Source organism: Monodelphis domestica, chromosome 3 (genome assembly GCF_027887165.1).
Source record: "Monodelphis domestica isolate mMonDom1 chromosome 3, mMonDom1.pri, whole genome shotgun sequence".
NCBI lineage: Eukaryota > Metazoa > Chordata > Mammalia > Didelphimorphia > Didelphidae > Monodelphis > Monodelphis domestica.
Window position 1 is genome coordinate 435498681 of NC_077229.1, and position 18425 is coordinate 435517105.

The following is an 18425-nucleotide window of genomic DNA, read 5'->3' on the forward strand; positions in this document are numbered from 1 at the left end:
TTAAAGAATAACAGATTTGTTAAGAATTCTGTAATATTGAAATAGCCTTAGTTATTCTACTTGGTCTTTATCCACCATTTTGTGAAGTTACATCTTAAAATTCACTTGAGTTTGAAGAAGTCACAATATTACCCCCCCAAGAGTTCCTTTTTTCCTCCATGTCTCTTGATTGTCTTCCAATCCTCTCTAGTTAACCCTGGCCCTCACCTCACTATCTCCAGACCTCTTCCTCTGATAAGAAACCAAGTATTTTCACACTTTTTTAAAAATTAAGTTTATTTAATCAATTTGGATTATTTTCCATGGTTACATGATTCATATTCTTTCCCTCCCCTCCTCCCATGTCCCTTCCATAGTCAATGAGCAATTCCACTGGGCTTTACATGTGTTATATCTTAACACTTTCATCCCATTTTTCATTCTCTCCAAATTGTATATTAACTGGACAAAGAACAGAGTTCTGGGTCTTGGCCATGGAGAGCACTGATTCTGGTTTGTTTTGCAACTTCATATTCAGCTAAATAAAAGGATCTTTGGGTAGTACTTGGTTTTATTATTTAACTGTAACACCTCCTAGGGGGAGCTAGGTGATGCACTAAATAGAGAAGCTGGGCCTAGAGTCAGGAAGATCTGAGTTCAAATTTGACCTCACATACTTGCTTGTCCTACATTTCTGAGAGACTTCATGACATCATGGGAGTGACGGCTCGACTTGTGCTGGAGTTGTATTTCAGTGACAAAATTATTGTACAGTTGTCAGCTTCACTTTCTCTTCCAGAGTTATCAAAGTCCAATGGCAAGGCAAAAGTCAGGACATCCGGTGACAGCCCAAGATGCACCACCCTTAGGTGCCCCACAGCACCTGCTTCACTATCTTTATGACCATTGAATCTGCCCATTGTGCTGGGGAAAGTATTCACGTGCTTGAGCTAGACACCTCCTAACTCATTGATAGTTTGAGGCCTTTTGGTTATTCTCTTACCTGATTCAGTGTGTCTGCAGACAGTTTTACCAGGATGTGGTCATTCTGTATGCTACAACTTCTTGGAGTCACAGGTAGACACTAAAGGTGGATGAGCGGCCCTGAAAAGGACTGGGCACACCCTCACACCGGAATACTCTATCACTCATACTAGCTGTATGTCCCAGGTCAAGTCACCTGACCCTTCTTTGCCTTAGTTCCTCATCTGTAAAAAAAACTGGGGACACAGTGGAGAAAAAATGGCAAACGGGGTTAAATGAAGCCCATGGACTTCCTCTGGTCCAACCCCCACCTGCTCCCCATCTGTCCCTTATGTCCCATGAGTGGTCCTCAATCTTCTGCTTGAAGAATACTAATGAAGAAAATGGCAGTATTTATGGAGTTGGCCCACTCAACTTTTAAAAAACGATTAAGTTTTTTTCCATATTTGGGGGCAAAATCTGCCCCTTTTTGCTAGTTCTGTCTCTGGTGCCAAGTAAACAGGTGTAATACCTCTTCCCAGGCTGCTCTCCCTTAAATCGTCGAGGGCAATCGTGGCCTGCAACCCAGGGTACACGTTGTTTATGCTCTCGTTTAAACTCTCTTTCCCGGCCTGAGCCTGCAATGCCATTGCTCATTGTCCCCCTCTTCCTCTCTCTGCCTCTAGCGGAGGGGCTCGTCCTCCCCCCTTCACCCCCAGTTTTGTTTTTTCTTTTTGAAGAGGCCACCTTGAGCCAAAGAGCTGAGCAGAGGGGGAGGGAGAAGTGCGATGAGGAGGAGGGGACTTTCCCCACCACCAGCCAACGGGGTGAGGCGCGAGACCCACGCACGCACGCTCGGACGCATGCCCCATGTATGTTAGGGGCTCCCCAGGAATGAGCCTTGCCAGCTGGCCCAGAGCCCCGGGACGGGGCGGGGCGGGGACCTGGGACAACCTGTCTCTCCCGAGAGAGAAGCTGCTTCCTCCGCGGTGTACGGCGAAGCCGCCCTCTGACGTGTCCTTCCGCCCCCGGCCCGGCCTGGGAAGGAGAGGCGAGTTTAGGAGTGAGAGCGGAAGGTGGCTCGAGAGCGTAGGGAGGGCGGCGGGACGGGACTCCGGGACCGGCGACATGTCGCTGTGGGGGCACACACTGCAGGCCCCGCCGCCTTCCCTGGCGCCCACCGTCCCTGGGTCCCCTTCCCTTGGCGCTGTCAACATTAACCGGCTGCGGGAGCCTGCGCTGCGGGGTCTCAGCGACGCCCTGGACCGAGCCGCAGACGGCAGGGGCTGGAAGAAGCTGGCGGAGTTGGCGGGGACCCGCGGGCGCTACAGGCTCAGGTGGCTACTGGGGCTGAGGCGGGTCGGAATGAATGAGGGGTCCGGAACGGAGGCTTCGGACCGGGGAAACTGAACTGCAGGTGTTTGGGGGGTGGAGAGAGAGAGCCCCAGCCTCAGGATTTGGGAGGAGTCTATCTGGGGAATGTTTGGTGGGAAGGCAGAAATCGGAAGACTAGGGTGCTTGGAGTGTGGTGGGGAACCTCCCCCTCCCTGAGATCAAAGACTGGAGTAAATTGGACAATTCAGTAAACTTTGATCAAGCCCCTACTATGTTCCAGATGCTGTGCTAAGTACGGAGATTTTTTTTTAAAAGGTACAGACAGTCCCTGCCCTCAAGGAGTTTACAATCTAATGGGAAAGCCAACATGCCAACATACGTACATATACACAAAGCAAATTATATGTGGGATATATAGGAAATAATTAAGAACTTTTAGCAAGTCGTCCTTGTAGAAAGTGGAGGTTTTAGTTGGGTCTTAAAAGAGTCCAAAGGACAAAAGTATTCAAAGCAGAGGAGGAGGGGACAGTCAGAGAAAATGCCCGATGTCAAGAGACCAGAGAAAGGGTAAAGATTAAAGGTCAAGGAGTGTGGTGCTGGATTAATGTGAGGTTAAAAAACATTAAGAAGAAACAGGTGATTGGGTTGGAATAGAATGGAGAGAGGATTAAGAGAGGGGGTAAAAGAAGTGATAGAAACAGAAGAATGATGAGAAGCAAATACTATTTGTGGAGGGAGAGGATTGTATTTTCAATCGTTAATTCAGTCAATTAGTAAGTATTTAAGAAAGGCAAAAGAAGAACCTGCTCTTTAGGAGCTCACAGTCTAGGGGAGACAATGTGAAAGTAATTATGTAACAAACAAGATATATACAGGACACCTTGGAGAGTCAGTGACTTTCTTAAGTGTATTATGTGCAAGACACTCAGCTTAAGCAGTAGGAGATGCAGAGATAAATGAGAAACACTTCATAATTTCCAGGAGTTTATAATCTGGTAGATGAAATAGTACACAAGTATATAGCATCAAGTCTCATTTTATAGATGAGCTGACTAAGATTCAGAGAGGTAAAATGATTTGCCTAAAGTGACAGAGGAAATAAATAGGATAGTCTTCGTTTCAATCCCAGAGCCTCTTGACTCCAAGATCAGCACTTAAATTGTTTTTCTTTTTAATTTTTACTTTCAGTACTAATTATTATCCCTCTTCTTCCCTCCCCTCTCCCACCCATTGAAAAGGAAAAAATACAATGCTCATTATACATATAAAATTATATAAAACATTTCTTTATTTTCTATGTTGTGAGGGGGAAATTTAGCAAGAAAAATAAATAGAAAAAATATACCTCAGTTTGCACTGAGAATCCATCAGTTCTCCAGCTAGAGGTGGATAGTATTTTTCATCCTGAGACCTTTGGAATTGTCCTGTATCACTGTATTGATCACAGTAGCAAAGTCTTTCACAGTTGATAATCATTGCAGTATTGCCAATATTATGAACCATGTTCTCTTGGTTCTGCTCACTTCACTTTGGATCATCAGTTCACATAAATCTTCCGAAGTTTTTCTAAAAAGGTCCATTCATCATTTCTTATGGCACAGTAGTATTCCATCTAATGTACCATAACTTGTTCAACCATTCTCCAACTAATGGGCATTCCCCCTAGTTCCCATTTTTTGCCACCACAAAAAGAGCTACTATAAATATTTTTGTACATGTGGGTCCTGTCACTTTTTCTTTTATCTCTTGGGATTCAGACCTAATAGCAGTATTACTGGATCAAAGGGAATGTACAGTTTTAGAGCTCTTTGGGCATAGTTCCAAATTGTTCTAAAAAATAACTGGATTAGTTCATAGTTTAATCAACAGTGCATTGGTTTACCTATTTTCTTACATCCCCTTCAGAATTTATCACTTTCCTTCTTCATTGTTAGCCAATCTGATGAATGTGATGTAGTACCTCACAGTTGTTTAAATTGCATTTCTCTAAATATTAATGATTTAGAGCATTTTATATGACAATTGATAGTTTCTTTTTCTGAAAATTTTGAGTGCCCTTTTCATGCCTCTATACTATATCATAAGTACATGAAAAGTACTAAAAGTTAAGAGTTGGGCCAACATAGAGATATGGTAATTCAGAGAAGATGAGAGATTCTTGGAAGTCTTGAGTTGTGATTTGAAGAATGGGTAGGATTTTAAGAGGCATTGATGGGAAAAAGAAGCATTCTACATAGAAGGAATGGAATGAAAAAAGAAAGGAGTTCATTCACATAGGATCACATATTTAAAGCTGAAAGGGACTCAGGGGCCATCTAGTCTAGCTTCTTTATGTTACAGATAAAGAAACAGACCCAGAAAAGGTAAATAACTTGTCAAGATTACACACATTATGAATAGCAGAAATTTCAACACCAAGTTCTCTGAAAATTGAGTGTTCAATTTCTGTACCATGTAGAGGTAGGGGTAAGGATGAGAAATGTTAAGTAGTGAGAGGCATGGTATAGTGGATAGTGGCTTTGGAGCCAGGAAGATTTGGGTTTATGTCCATCTGGTATCAATACACAAGTAACCCCTCTTTGCCCTAGGCAGGAAAGTTGCTGACCTGCATGAGTAGAGGCAATTCCCTCATCTGGGAGTTCATTATATCAATGACAATCCGTTTCCATATCTTATCAAATACTCCACTTTGCCTTGGTAGGCTATAGGAAGCAAATGGTTCCTGGAAGCAAATGGAAGCAAAAAGTGTTTAAGCCAGAGAATATTATGATGAGGATTGTGGTTTTAAGATTTATTGGAAGAAAATATGCAAGATAAATTAAAAAGAGTTGATGGGGATGGAATGGAGACAGGAAAATCAAAATATTTTAGTAGTCCAGGCCAGAAGCAGTGAAGTTCTAGATTAGGGTGAAGATGGAAAGAAGTAGGTGAACCCAGTTCATCAACCAATTGGGTTAGACTCCAGGGAGAGGGATGATTACTCTGAACAGTTTTAAGTATATGTCTCTGGGAATGAAACAATGAATTTAGAAATGAAAGAAACCTTATAAGTCACAAATCCAAATCCTTTCAAATGCTAAAACTGAGACTTGTGAAATGACTTGTTCAAGGTCAGATAACTAAATGAATTGAAGAGTCAGAATTTGAACCCAGATCTGTTGGTACCAAATTCAGTGTCCTTTTTACAACACTATGCCAGCTTTGTCTTTTCCACATTGGACCACCGCTTCTAGGAGAAGGACCTGCAGATGTTTAGCTTGAAGAAGATAATTATGACTTAGGAAGAACACAATAATTGTCCTGAAAATTTGAAGATCTGTTTTGGAGAAGAGATATGGTCACATCTATAGTTTCAGAATGTCAGTTTGGCAGCTGTGTGGAGGGCTTAGAGAAGGGAAAGAAAGACTAGCTGTAAGGAGACCAATTGAGGAGTCCTGGGTCAGAGATGACCAAGTCAAGATACTGCCTGACACCTGAGATTAGAATGAAATGAGATGAGAATTCATTAGAATGAGGTGAGACACTCACAGTTAACAAAAAAAGGTTGACTTCTTTAGCAAGAGAAGATTATTCTTTTCCTGTTTTGAATATCCACCTGGAAAAAGTTGATTGGGGTGAGTGCAGCTTCCTGGGTTTTGTTGTAATGGTCTGAAGCCTCAGGGTCCATATATAGTTGTCATTTATGTGTGTGTGTGTGTGTGCGCACACGTGCGCGCTCAGGAGACCAGGCACCTTAGTCCCTTGAGCCAGTTAAATATCAAAGGCAATTTCAGTATCACATTTTCCATAGGTACTGCTGTATATTGCTGTGACCACACCAGATGAAAGATGAGAGTATTAACTTGGAATGGTGACTGTTGATGAAGAGAAGGGACAATGGGCATAAGTTATGTTGTGGAGGTAGAAATGAAAAGATGTGACATTTGATGGGATATAGGGGCTTAGGAAGAGTGAAAAGTCAAGATGACTCTGAGATTGTGAGCCTAGGTTAAGTAGAAAGACAGCACTGCCCTCAACCGTTCAGAGCACCCAGGAAGAGAGTGATGGGTTTCTCAGGGAAATATATGAGTTTTTGTTTTAACTTGTTTCATTTGACATGCTGTGGGGAATTCACTTGGAGGCATCCATTAAGCAACTGAAGAATGGAGCTCAGAAGAGAATTGAGGAATAGGTATATTGACTTAGGAGTAATCTGCATAGAAATGATCATTGAGCCCATCCAAGCTGATAAAATGATGTAGAGTGTGAAGAGAAGAGGGATTGGGACACAAGAAGGGAGGGTAGATAAAGATCCAATAAAAGAGCCTGAGGAGTATAAAAACACAATAGAACATTAATATGTTATTATGTGGTTTTCTAAAACATGTGCCTGCAGGGATCTCATTTAGTGGCCCCCAGTTTCTATTTGAGTTTGCCAGCATTGTTGTGGAGGACCATAAATGCCAAGGATTTGGATCTTAACCAGTAAGCTTCTCAATAAGCAGCTAGGTGGCACAGGGCCTGGAGTCAGGAAGATTGAGTTAAAATCTGACCATGGGCATGTTATAACTGTGTGACCCTAGACAAGTCACTTAACCCTGTTTGCCTGTAAAATGAGTTGGAAAAGGAAATGGCAAAAAACTCCAGTATTTTTGCCAAGAAAACCACAAATGAGGTCACAAAGAGTTACACAAGATTAGTTAACAAGTTTCTCAAGTAGAAGATTTTTCCCTTCCTACCTGCATTCATTGTAGTTAGAGTCCTCTTTTATTGTCCTGCAAGTATGTAATATCCATTTGCTTCTCTGTCCTCATTTATATTGTCATCATCATTTATCCCTTCTGCCTACCCAACTATTACCTGTCTCTCAAAGTCAAGTTCAGGGCTCAGATTTCCATGAAAATTTGACCATATGATTAGAACTGGAAGAGTCCTTTGAATGTTTCCATGTGATCCAGCCTCTTCATTTTACAGACCATAAGATCATAGGTTAGTACTGAAAAGAACCTCAGAGATCATCTGGTCCACCCCTCTCACTTTATAGATGAGGAAGCTGAAGTCTGGAGAGGTCAAATGAATTGTTCGAGGACCCAGAGGTAGCAGTGACCAAAGTAGGATTTGCATCTAGGTCCTCTTACTCTGAAACCACAAGTCCTTCCCACACTAGTCTCCATTTAATCTTCTTCTCTGAAATTCTGCAATAATTACATATACTTTTGTGTTGCACCTCACACACACACACACCTCCCACTGTGTACTATAGTATTGTGTATTCTAGTGTAATGTCTTAGAAGCCAGGTACTATGTATTATTTTTCTCCTAAAGCACCTAAAGTTTAGAGTGGGAACTAAATAAATACGTTTTGATTACCTCAATGTTAAGCATCAATATAAGAATCACAAAATTTTAGATTTGGAAAGGACATCAGAGGCCAACTAGTCCCACCCATGCCAAATTCTACAAAATCTGGAGTAGCCAGGCAATTATTGTTTGAGGGAGGTTTCTATACACCTTCTGGGACATCAGTTGGCAAGCATTTATTAGGCAAATGTTCTAGGCACAACAGAGAAAAGCAATAAAAGGCCCTACCTTCAAGGAGCTCACATTATATTGGAGGAGACATATAAGTAAGGAGATACATATGTGATAATGGCACATCCCAAACATTTTAGTGCCTTTTAAAAGTTAAAGCTATTAAAGTTTTAGACTACACTAAGACACTTGGGACAGCTTATATAGAGTAGATGGAAAGTAGTCTGAGAAAAGGAAGGTACTGCAGCTGGGAGAATCAGGAAAAACCTACAAAAGGTGGAACTTGAGTCAAGTCTTGAAGAAACCCAGGGGAAGTATAGGTAGATAAGAAAAGTTATCAGTCAACAAGCATTAATTAAGAATTTACTATGGGCTGAGTACCATGTTAAGCACTGGCAGTACAATGAAAGACAAAATGATGGTCTTCACCTTCAGTGGAGGAAAAAACATGCTAAAATTGTACATATGAAATATAGACCGGCCCTAGCAGTTTAGGAGGGGAGGACTGGAAAAGGTGACCTGCAGAAAGTTGGGATCTTAACTTGAGTTATTGAAAGTTAAGAGGGAGAGCATTCCAGGGCTGAAGGCAGGCACTGGGAGGGAGCAGCTAAGAGGCTCAGTGGATTGAGAGCCAGTCCTAGAGCCAGAAAGTCCTAAGTTAAATTTGACCTCAGAAACTTCCTTGCTATGTGACCCTGGGCAAGTCACTTAACCTCCATTGCCTAGTCCTTACCACTCTTTTGCCTTGGAACCAATACACAGTATTGACTAAGACAGAAAGTAAGGGTTTAAAAAAAAGGCATTGGAGGTTTAGAGTTCTTTGTGAGGAACAGCAAGAAGGTAAATACAAGTAGAATAATAGACCATAAGGGGGAAAGTAACATTTAAGAAATTGGAGAGATAGGAAGGAGTCAGAAATTGAAGAAATTTAAATGCCAAACAGAAGAGTTTCTATTTGATCCTGAAAGTGATAGGAAGTCACTGGAACTCGTTGAGGGGAGAGCTGGTATGCTCAGACCTACGCTTTAGAAAAATCACCCTGTCATCTCAATGGAAGATGAGTTGGAGGGAGGAGAGACTTGAATCAAGGAAACTAGTTAGGATACTGCAGTAATCCAGATGAGAGGGGATGAGGGCATGAATTAAAGTTATGACTGTGAGTGGAGAGGATACTATATAAAAAATGTTGTAAAAGTTGAAATAAAAATATTTAGCAACAGATTGGATATGTGAGGTGAGGGCAAGAATGAGATTGTGACCTGGGTAAATGGAGAAAGTGATAGTATTCATGATGATAATAGGGAAGTTTGAAAGAAAAGAGATAAGAAGAAAGGAAGTGAAGACACTGAATGTAGAGTTTAGTGAGGAAAAAGATGAGAGATATGGGAGATAGCTGGTGGGGACAGTAAGATCCAGTAAGAGTTTTTTAAGGATGGGAAAGATATGGGCATATTTATAGGCTTAAAGAAAAAAGCCAATAGACAGGGAGAGATTTAACATGAGAAGAAAGCAAGGTTAGTGGCCACACTTTCCTGGAGAATTTTGGGAATCAAGCCCAGGGCACTTGTAAAAGAGTTAACCTTACAAGTAGAAGGGCCACCTCTTCATTAAGACAAATGAAAAAGATAGTGGGGGAAGATATCTAAATGACATCAGATAAGGTGGAGGGAAGAAGGCAGGGAATGGATAGGGAAGTAAGATCCTTTGCAGAGAGAATGTGGAAAAGAAGATGCATTAGGGGTCTTAAAGAAAGACAATATTTGTACCAAACATTGTGGGGGAAGGGGATAGCTAATAGATTAGAGAGCAATAGAATGTTTGCCTTGTTGAAATAGTAGAACACTGGCCTTAAAATCAGAAATCAAAAAGGCCTGGTTTTGAATCCCTATTTTTATACAGATTAGCTTGGGCTTTTGTGGTACAGTCACCTAAACTCCCTGAGTCTTGTTTTTTTTCCAAGATTCTTCAAGATTCATAATACCTGCAGTATATGCCTCATGATGGAATTGCCCAAGGTCTATGGAAAGTAATTTTCTATCAGGGTATTAATCATAAAGGTGTTATGCAGTCACACAAGAGAGCTGATAGCAACTGAAAGGCCATATAGAAATTTCTGTATTTTCTTCAGGACTAGTTTCATAGCAAATTAAAAAAAAAGAAAACTTTGAGGTTATAAACCTGGAAGACTAGGAATCTGGTTCCCCTTAACAGATATAGAGATATTTTGGAGGAGGGGAAGATGGATTTTTTTTTTTTTTTTGGAGAGGCAGATTTCAGAAGGTGAAGATAATGACTTCAGTTATGGACTTATATTTGAAGTAGCAACAGCATATCCAGATGGAGATTCTCAGTAAGGATTTGGAGATAAATGACTGGCAAAAGACAGTCAGATAGAAAGACTGAAACTGTAGAATAATGTATAGATTTGAGAATCATCTGTATAGAAATAACTGAAGTCATGGGAACAGATGAAATTGCCAGTGAGAAAGTAGAGTTAGAGAAGAAAAGAGAACTTTGTGCAGTCTTGAGGAACACCCACAAGGTGTAACTGCCAAGGTTGCCATGGGATGAAGAGGTCTGTGAAGCTTCTTGAGAAGTAAATACCAGATGATCAGATCACCCAAGAACAGATAAATTTAGACTCTGCCTGTTGTACCTTGACAGAGTATGAAAGTCCCCCAGCGATGACCATACATGTGGAGCAAGTTCCTAAAAATTCTTTTTATTTCAGTTGTCTGGACTTGGAACAGTGTTCTCTTAAAGTACTGGAGCCAGAAGGAAGCCCTAGTCGATGTTTACTGAAACTCCTGGGTGAAAAAGGTTGCACAGTCACAGAATTAAGTGAGTTCCTTCAGGCCATGGAGCATACTGATGTTCTCCAACTGCTTGGCCCTCCAGGTTTGTTTTTTCTTTAAATATATTCATTCATAGAGCCATGAGGACACTGGGATGAAAAAGAGTCTCATTTAAATGACTGGATTAGGATGCCATGATAATAGTAAATTAGTCACTTTTTCTGTTATTTGAATAAATAACTATAAAATGGTCTTCTTTTGAACTCTTCAAATGAAATTATGATTCAGCAAACCAGTGAAATTGAGAAATGTTTATGGATAACAAAGTTTAGCTTCTAACTTGCTGAAGAGTAGGTGATTATACAATTGATTTTTAAGTATGAGATCACCAATAAAATGATATTTTTAAACTTGGGTCAATAGAAATATCTTCCCAAAGTGAATGAATTTTATCAGATACCTGCTGTGGATGGAACACTATGAGAGGCCATAGATGGAAATTGACCGTCTCTTTACTCTAGAAGCTAACTGTTTAGTACAAGGACAAAATGTGACAAATTACTGTAATGCAAGTTAGAATATGATAAAGGCCCAGAAGGAACCCAAAGGAGAAGGATTAAGAGATTTGTGGAAGAGATTCTAGCTATGAGCATCAGGGGTTGTTTCATGGTGGGAACAGACCCTGACTGAAACTTAAAGGAAGAAAAGGATTTCCAAAAAGCACCAGAGTTGGGATGAGATTAGCTGGAATTTATAGTATGTGAAGAGGAGGACCTTGAATGCCAGGCCAAGAAGTTTTTACTTTAGTCCTTTAGTTATTGGGAAGCCACTGAAAGGTATAGGATCATATCTTTGAATTAGAAATGCTACTTTGGGAACTCATGATGAAAAATGCTGTCCACCTCCAGGAGAGAACTAATAGACTCTGAGTATAGATGGAAGAATTTTTAATGAATTCTCTTCCCCCATACCACATCCATAAATAATATGGAAATGATTTATTATGTAAAATGAATATCATATTTCTTAGCTTTTGGATGTAGGGGTATATAAAGAAAAAATTTGGAACTAACAAAAATATTTTTTTTCTTTAAAGAAAGAAATAATATTTTGGCAGCAATGTGCAGGTCTTGTTACAGAAGAGAGATCCTAGAGATAGGGAAACTAGTTAGAAGGCCCTAACTTCAGTAAGAGTTGATCAGAGTAGAAAGGATGGGGATTGGATGCAGAGATAAAATAAATAATACTTAACAGTTGAATGGATATTTTTGAGAAGGGATGGTGAAGAAAAAGAAAGAATCCAGGATGACTTCAAGCATTGAAGTTGAACATAATTGGGAGAAGGGGTAGGTTTGGCGGTAAGATGGGTTCAATTCTGAGTTTGATATAATGACAGAGAGCACAAGTGATGGTATGTGGCAGAAAGCTGAGAACAGAGAACTAAGAAAAGACTACACAAAAATTCACTCCACTGACTTTTTACTTATGATAGTGATTATTTAGGGAATATTTCTTTGTCTTACTTTACTTGAAGCTCTTAATTCATGAAAATCTTCAGGTACCTTAAACTCTGCTACAAAACCCAATTTTATCATATTATGGAGATTGCCCTGAGCTCTTGAATCAGTGCTGTGCCAGTGTAAGGTAAGCTTTATTTATATTATAGGGATCACAGACTGTGTGTGCTTTCTGAGGACCAGCCTGTAAGTTAAGTACGGAGAGAGTCATCATCATTAGGCCATCTATTTTGTGATGTGATGGGAAATTTAACTTCTGCAATCCATGAAACAAAGGAAAAATAAAGATGGCCCTCAGCCTGGATAAGCCCAAAGGGTCTGAGGGTACATACACATTTTAGGCCATCTACAAATATTAACTTCTGGTACTCTAAATATGATGAGATCCTTATTCAGTCACTGAGTGGATACTACTAAAAGAACGGAAGCATATCAGTTTTGTATTCTTGCTATAAATGAAACCAGAAGACAAAAAGAAATGGCAGTCAAATGGAAGGAGGATTCAAATATTCTCCTTGGAGAGGCAAATAAAGTACTTGATTTGAAGGTCCATCCAAAGGGAGCAAGAAAGATAATTTCATTGGACACAATCAACTTGTATTGCACAGTTCATGATAAGCATTTGTCTAAAGAGCACCCTGCATATCATTGCAGCTGTAGCACATACAGGCTTTGGACTCATCCTTGCAGTCCACATGCTAACCTGTGCTCACCAGTACTCTCCTTCAGGTTTCTAATGGAAGTCCTCAGAATTTGAGGTGTGTAACCCTCAAATTTATGGGCCTGTATGTAGTGTGATTTTCTCACCCCAGGCCCAGTATCATTACCATTTTACAAAGGGATATTAACTGAGAAAACATAGCAAGACTCAAATGTAGAAACCTCCCAAATCAGGAGTCCTGATGGGCATCTCTCCCTGGGAAAGAGGAATTCTGTTTCATCCAAAGATATTCTATTTCTGTGGATTTAATCTGTCTGATACTCCTGAAGAGAAATATAATTCTTGGTAGGGCCAGGGAGACTGTAATAATTATAAGATTTTGATACCTAGAATATTATTTTATGACCAACTTGTCTGGAACATATTTCATGTCACAGGACCATTGGGCCAACTTTTCTTTAAGTCCTGGCTCATTCATGAAAACTTCTTTTGAGGGAGAGGAAGAAAGAGTTTTCAGCTCTCCTTTGTTTTCAGATAAGAGTGAAGTTTCTTCTTTTGCTCACTCCTACCCTTCCCTCTATCTTCTCACATATTTCATCTATGAGAAATAAATTCTTTGTTACTTTTTTCTTCCTTTCTACTCTACTATATTCCTTTTACCTTCCTTTCTCCTTCCTCTTTTCAGGCCCTCAAAACTGAATCAACCAACTATAGTATTTGTTTTTCTTATTTAACTTCCCTAATAGCCTTTGAAGACATTGAGATTCTAGAGGGACACTTGTTGCTCCTTCTCTTCCCCCATTAGAATGTTAAATTGATTGCATTGTCTTACAGCTCCTTCTAGTTACTATAGTCAATTTGCCTCTCTAGGTTTCTCCATGTTTTGTTTGTTTTTCAAAGTTCCAACTTAGTTCTGGTCTTTTCATTTAAAATGTTAAAAGTTCATTTAAAAAAGAAAGTTAATTTAAAAATCTGTTTGTCCCCCAGTAAGATTATATTCAACTGTGTAAGATAAGTTGTGGTTGTTTGTAAGCCTCTCTTTTTTGCATTTTAGAAAGTTTTATTCCAAGATTTCTTTGTTTATGATGGAAGTTGCCTAGCTTTGTTTGATTGGTACTTGGAACTATTTATTTCTGGATATTTGTAGAATTTTTTCCTTTGATGGTCAGAGCTCTGGATTTTGGCTATGCCATTCCTTGGCCTGAGGGGTATTTGGATCTTTTCCATATTCACTTTGCCCTTTGGTGCTAATGGGTCTGGGCAGAAATAAAATGTCTAGGCTTTTTTTTTTTTTTATCATCATGATTTTCAGGGAGTCTTCTTAAGTGATCTTAAAATTTTTTTCTCACCTTTTACCATTTCCCCACTGGAAAACCAAAAACAAAACCTTGTAACAAATGCCTATTCAAGTAAAACAAATTCCCATTTTAACTATATCCAGAATCATATATATCATTTTGCATATCCAGTCTGTCAGGAGGTGGCCAGAATTCTTCATCTGGCATCATGGTTAACCATTGCATTGGTCAAAGTTCTTAAGTTTTTCAAAAATTTTCATTTTTACAGTACTATCATTATAGCATAAATTGTTCTTGATTCATAAATATTTTTCTAAGTTTCTCTGAAACCTTTTCTTCATTTCTTATACAAAATTAGTATCTTATTACATTAGTATGCCATAATTTGTTCAGCCATTCCTCAGTTAATGGTAACCTCCTTAGTTTCCAGGTTTTTGCAATCAGAGAAAAAGATCCATTATAATTTTTTTGTATATGTGTTCTTTTCTGCTTTCTTTGATCTCTTTAGGATATAAATTTAGATTACTGTCTCAAAGGGCATACCTAATTTGGAAACATATTTCCAAGTTGCTTTCCAGAATGTCTCTATTAATTCATAGCTCCACCAGTAGTACCTCAGTATTCCTGTTTTCCCTTAGTCCTTCCAACATTCATCATTTTCATTTTTTGTCAGTTTTGCCAATCTGGTGAGAATGAAGTGGAACCCTCGGAGTTATTTTATTTAGGTTTCCTTACTTATTAGAATATGAAGCATTTTTATGTAGTTGTTGATAGTTTGAGTTTCTTTTCTTGGGAACTACCTATTCATTTTCTTACCAATTGGGAAATAACTCTTCTTATAATTTTGAATTAGTTCTTTAGTTATTTTGGAAATGAGACCATTAACAGAGAAATTTGCTATAAAAATTTCTCTTCTAATTTTAGTTCATTGGATTTGTTTGTACAAAATCATTCATATTTTATGTAATAATCCATTGAAATAATCCATTTTATCTCTTCTCTATCTCTTTTTGGTCTTGAAATCCCCCCAATCCCTAGATCTTAACAATAAATTCTTCCTTATTATATGACCTTTTATATCTAGATCATATATCAAAAGCTTATCTTGGTATATGGTATAAAATTAGTGTCTACCAGATTGCCATCTTGTGTTCCCAGCAGTTTATGTCAAGTTAGAATCTTGAACTAAACAATCTCAAAGACTTCACATTAAAAAGTAAAAATCTTAATTCTTTTTTTTTAAACCCTTACCTTCCGTCTTGGAGTCAATACTGGGTATTGGCTCCAAGGCAGAAGAGTAGTAAGGGCTAGGCAATGGGGGTTAAGTGACTTGCCCAGGGTCACACAGCTAGGAAGTGGCTGAGGTCAGATTTGAACCTAGGACCTCCCATCTCTAGGCCTGACTCTCAATTCACAGAGCCACCCAGCTGCCCCCAAAAGTCTAATTCTTAAATGATACCAAGTTTGTTTTTCTTGATACTTTGTCAATTATTCTTAAATATCTGACATGTAGAATTGTTAACATTCTTAGAAATTATTTTTCCTATGTTTAAATATCCTATAAGATCTTTTAACAAAACTTTTTTTGGAGGGGAATATATCCCTCTTCTTAATTTATCTATTATTTAAGTGTAGTAAGGAAAAAACCTCTATACATCATGAGGAAATAGAAATAGGAGATGGAAGTAGGTGTCATTCATATTGGGTTTATGTTTTATGAAGCTCTCTTGCTGTCATAATGAATAAATTATAACTAATAGCAGGACAGTAAAATAACTAGATATATAGGACACTATTAGCCTAAAGTCTTCTGAATTTAAAAACATTTCAAATCAAGAAACAGAAATTATAAGGCATGTCTTGTCACTTTTATTTTAAACAACATGGAAAATAAAATGTGTTTATTTGATAGAACTAGTTCATCTATAGAGTACATTGAACTCTGAATTATCTGTACACAAATTATCTACTTTGTGAATTATCCTCAATGGCCTGTCCCCTTTTAGGTAGCAGATTTCCATTCAGCATTAATAGGCCACTTTTTTTCATAATCAGTAAAGATGATCAGGGAAAAGATGAAGAGACTGGATATATTCAGAAAAGGAAGAAGTGAGGTTTAGTTATGTCACTGAATATTTTTCAGAATACTTAACAATTATTGCATTTCTTCATTGGATCTACAATTCCTGTCCATTATAGCCCATCCACATCTTCTCTTTTATATAGTTCTTGTCTTGTTCATCCACAAATCTTTCATCAGTGCAATACCCACACATTGACCAAGCAAGCAAGTAAGCTTGCCAGCCACTTTGGTAGATCCCAGGGGATAATAGTACAAAGAATAAAACAATCCCTACTCACTAAGAGCTTACATTCTGATTGGGGAAATAACAACTGCTATTTTTATTTATTTTATTTATTTTTATTTATATTAACAAATCAGTAAATACAAGTACTCAAATTCAAGGGAGGCGGGGTACTAGGAAATGGTATCAGAATTTGTGATAAAGAACATGGAGTTAGAATTGTGTCTTAAAAGGAGAGGGATTTAGTGAGACTTAATGAGTAAGGAGGAAGTGCATTCCAGACATGGGGAATGGCCAGTGTGAAGGCACAGAGTTGGGAGAGATGTGGTGTTATTTATGAGGAACAAAGAGACCACTTTGGCTCTCTAGGACAGGAAATAATGTCTAATTAGACTGGAAAGATAGCTTAGGACCATGCTATGTAGTTCCTCAAAAGCTAAACAGAGGAGCTTATATTTGCTCCTATAGTCAATAGTAAGCCACTAGAGTTAATTGAAGAGTCATATAATTCAGAGATTAAGGAAAATTACTTTCCGAATGTGTAGGATGTATTGTAGTGGTGAGAGATCAGGCAGACATGTTAGGAATTGCGGTGCCTTTGACAAAAATAAGAATTTGTAAGAGTGAAAACTTTAAAGAGCAAGATAAGGAATTCAGTTTTAGACACATAGTGTTTGAAATGTCTCTGGGATGCTCACCTGTTACCCACAAATCTCTCTGCATGAAAGTGCCACTTACATTTTTTTAACATAGATTTCCTCAGTGAGATCCCTTAAATTCTTTTTCCTGCTTTTGAGACACTTTTTGTAATTTGTATTCGCAATTATCCTACACCTCCCCATTGTCTTTTGGGCCTTTTACAACTTTGATTCTTTGGAAATTTAGATGCTCTGAGATTTGCAACTATTCAGTATCACTTGGAGAAAATTTGTATTAAAAAGGTAGGGTTTTGTGCCAGGAAGCAGATGGAGATTATTAAAAAGTACTTTATGATATGTTTTTGGACTTTTTCAATGTATTAATTGGTTGTGTTGCCTTTTCCCTTTCTTTTTCCCTTGTTTTTTCTTCTTTCTTTATTTTCGTACTTAAAAAACATTTTCCATGGCTCTCTGGGAGGAAAAAAGAAGACTGGAAAAAAACTCTGATGATATAAAAAACAGAAGCCATCAATAAAACTCTTTTTCAAGAGCACTGCATAATGTACCAAATGCAGTTAAGTCTGTTCTCTTCAATTCTGAGCCCTACTTACTCTTCATCTGCAAAATTTGTCACAAATACATGTACAACTTTAGTAAGTCAGTATACTAGCCTACTTAATACTCCATTAAATTAGTAAAGTCACAATGATAAATAATACTTGCTCACATTTGCATAGCACTTTAAAGTTCACGCTTGACTTTGCTCACAATAGCACTGTGAGCTAGAGTATTTTTCCCCAAAGCTAAATATAAGCTACTTAAAAGCATTCCTTTTATATTATTTGTTTATCTCTCCTTCAATAAAAATATTTGAAAGCAAACTATATCCAGAACTTTTGAGATAATCATTACTACTACTCAATGTTGGGGATAAAATACTTTATCTCTTAACTTTAACTGTAGCCAGTTATCTCTGCTTAAAGTAGTGTATTAAATTTTTACTTCAAAATATATTTGGACTTGAAAGACCATTAGGTTCCAAAAGCAACCATAATCATCATCCTTTTTTAAACATTTTTTTTACAGAATTTTAATGTGATCTTATAATATTATATGAATCATTAAGGTAATTCTGCCCTGGCTATGAATATCAAGTTGGTATGATGGTATGATCATTTAAATGATCCTTTGTCATATCTTATGTGTTAGTTCATGAAAAAATGCGAGTTGTTTTTGTTAATTTCATGGTTTTACTTGTTTTATGTATCCCAAAGGAGAATAGAGTATAGCTTAGATAACATTGTTATTACCTTACATTTGTATAGTGTTTTGCAGTTTTGAAGACATTTTGCTTATATTTTTTAAAAATAATGCATTATTATTCTGAACTTGAAAAACACTAACATGTGTAATTCCATTCAT

General features: G+C 38.1%; 1 protein-coding gene across 2 annotated transcripts in view; it reads left to right on the forward strand.

Annotated features, from left to right (window-relative positions):
- The first annotated feature begins 1781 nt into the window (after window positions 1-1781).
- MALT1 (MALT1 paracaspase) overlaps window positions 1782-18425 on the forward strand; it is an 88315-nt gene continuing 71671 nt past the window's right edge. The window contains exons 1-2 of one of the 2 annotated variants that reach the window (XM_056824493.1): window positions 1782-2279; window positions 10520-10686. In XM_056824493.1, the coding sequence (XP_056680471.1) occupies window positions 1813-2279; window positions 10520-10686 (634 nt within the window). In that variant the 5' untranslated portion in view covers window positions 1782-1812. The remainder of the gene's footprint in view (window positions 2280-10519; window positions 10687-18425) is intronic. The other variant, XM_056824494.1, reaches the window with a different exon arrangement.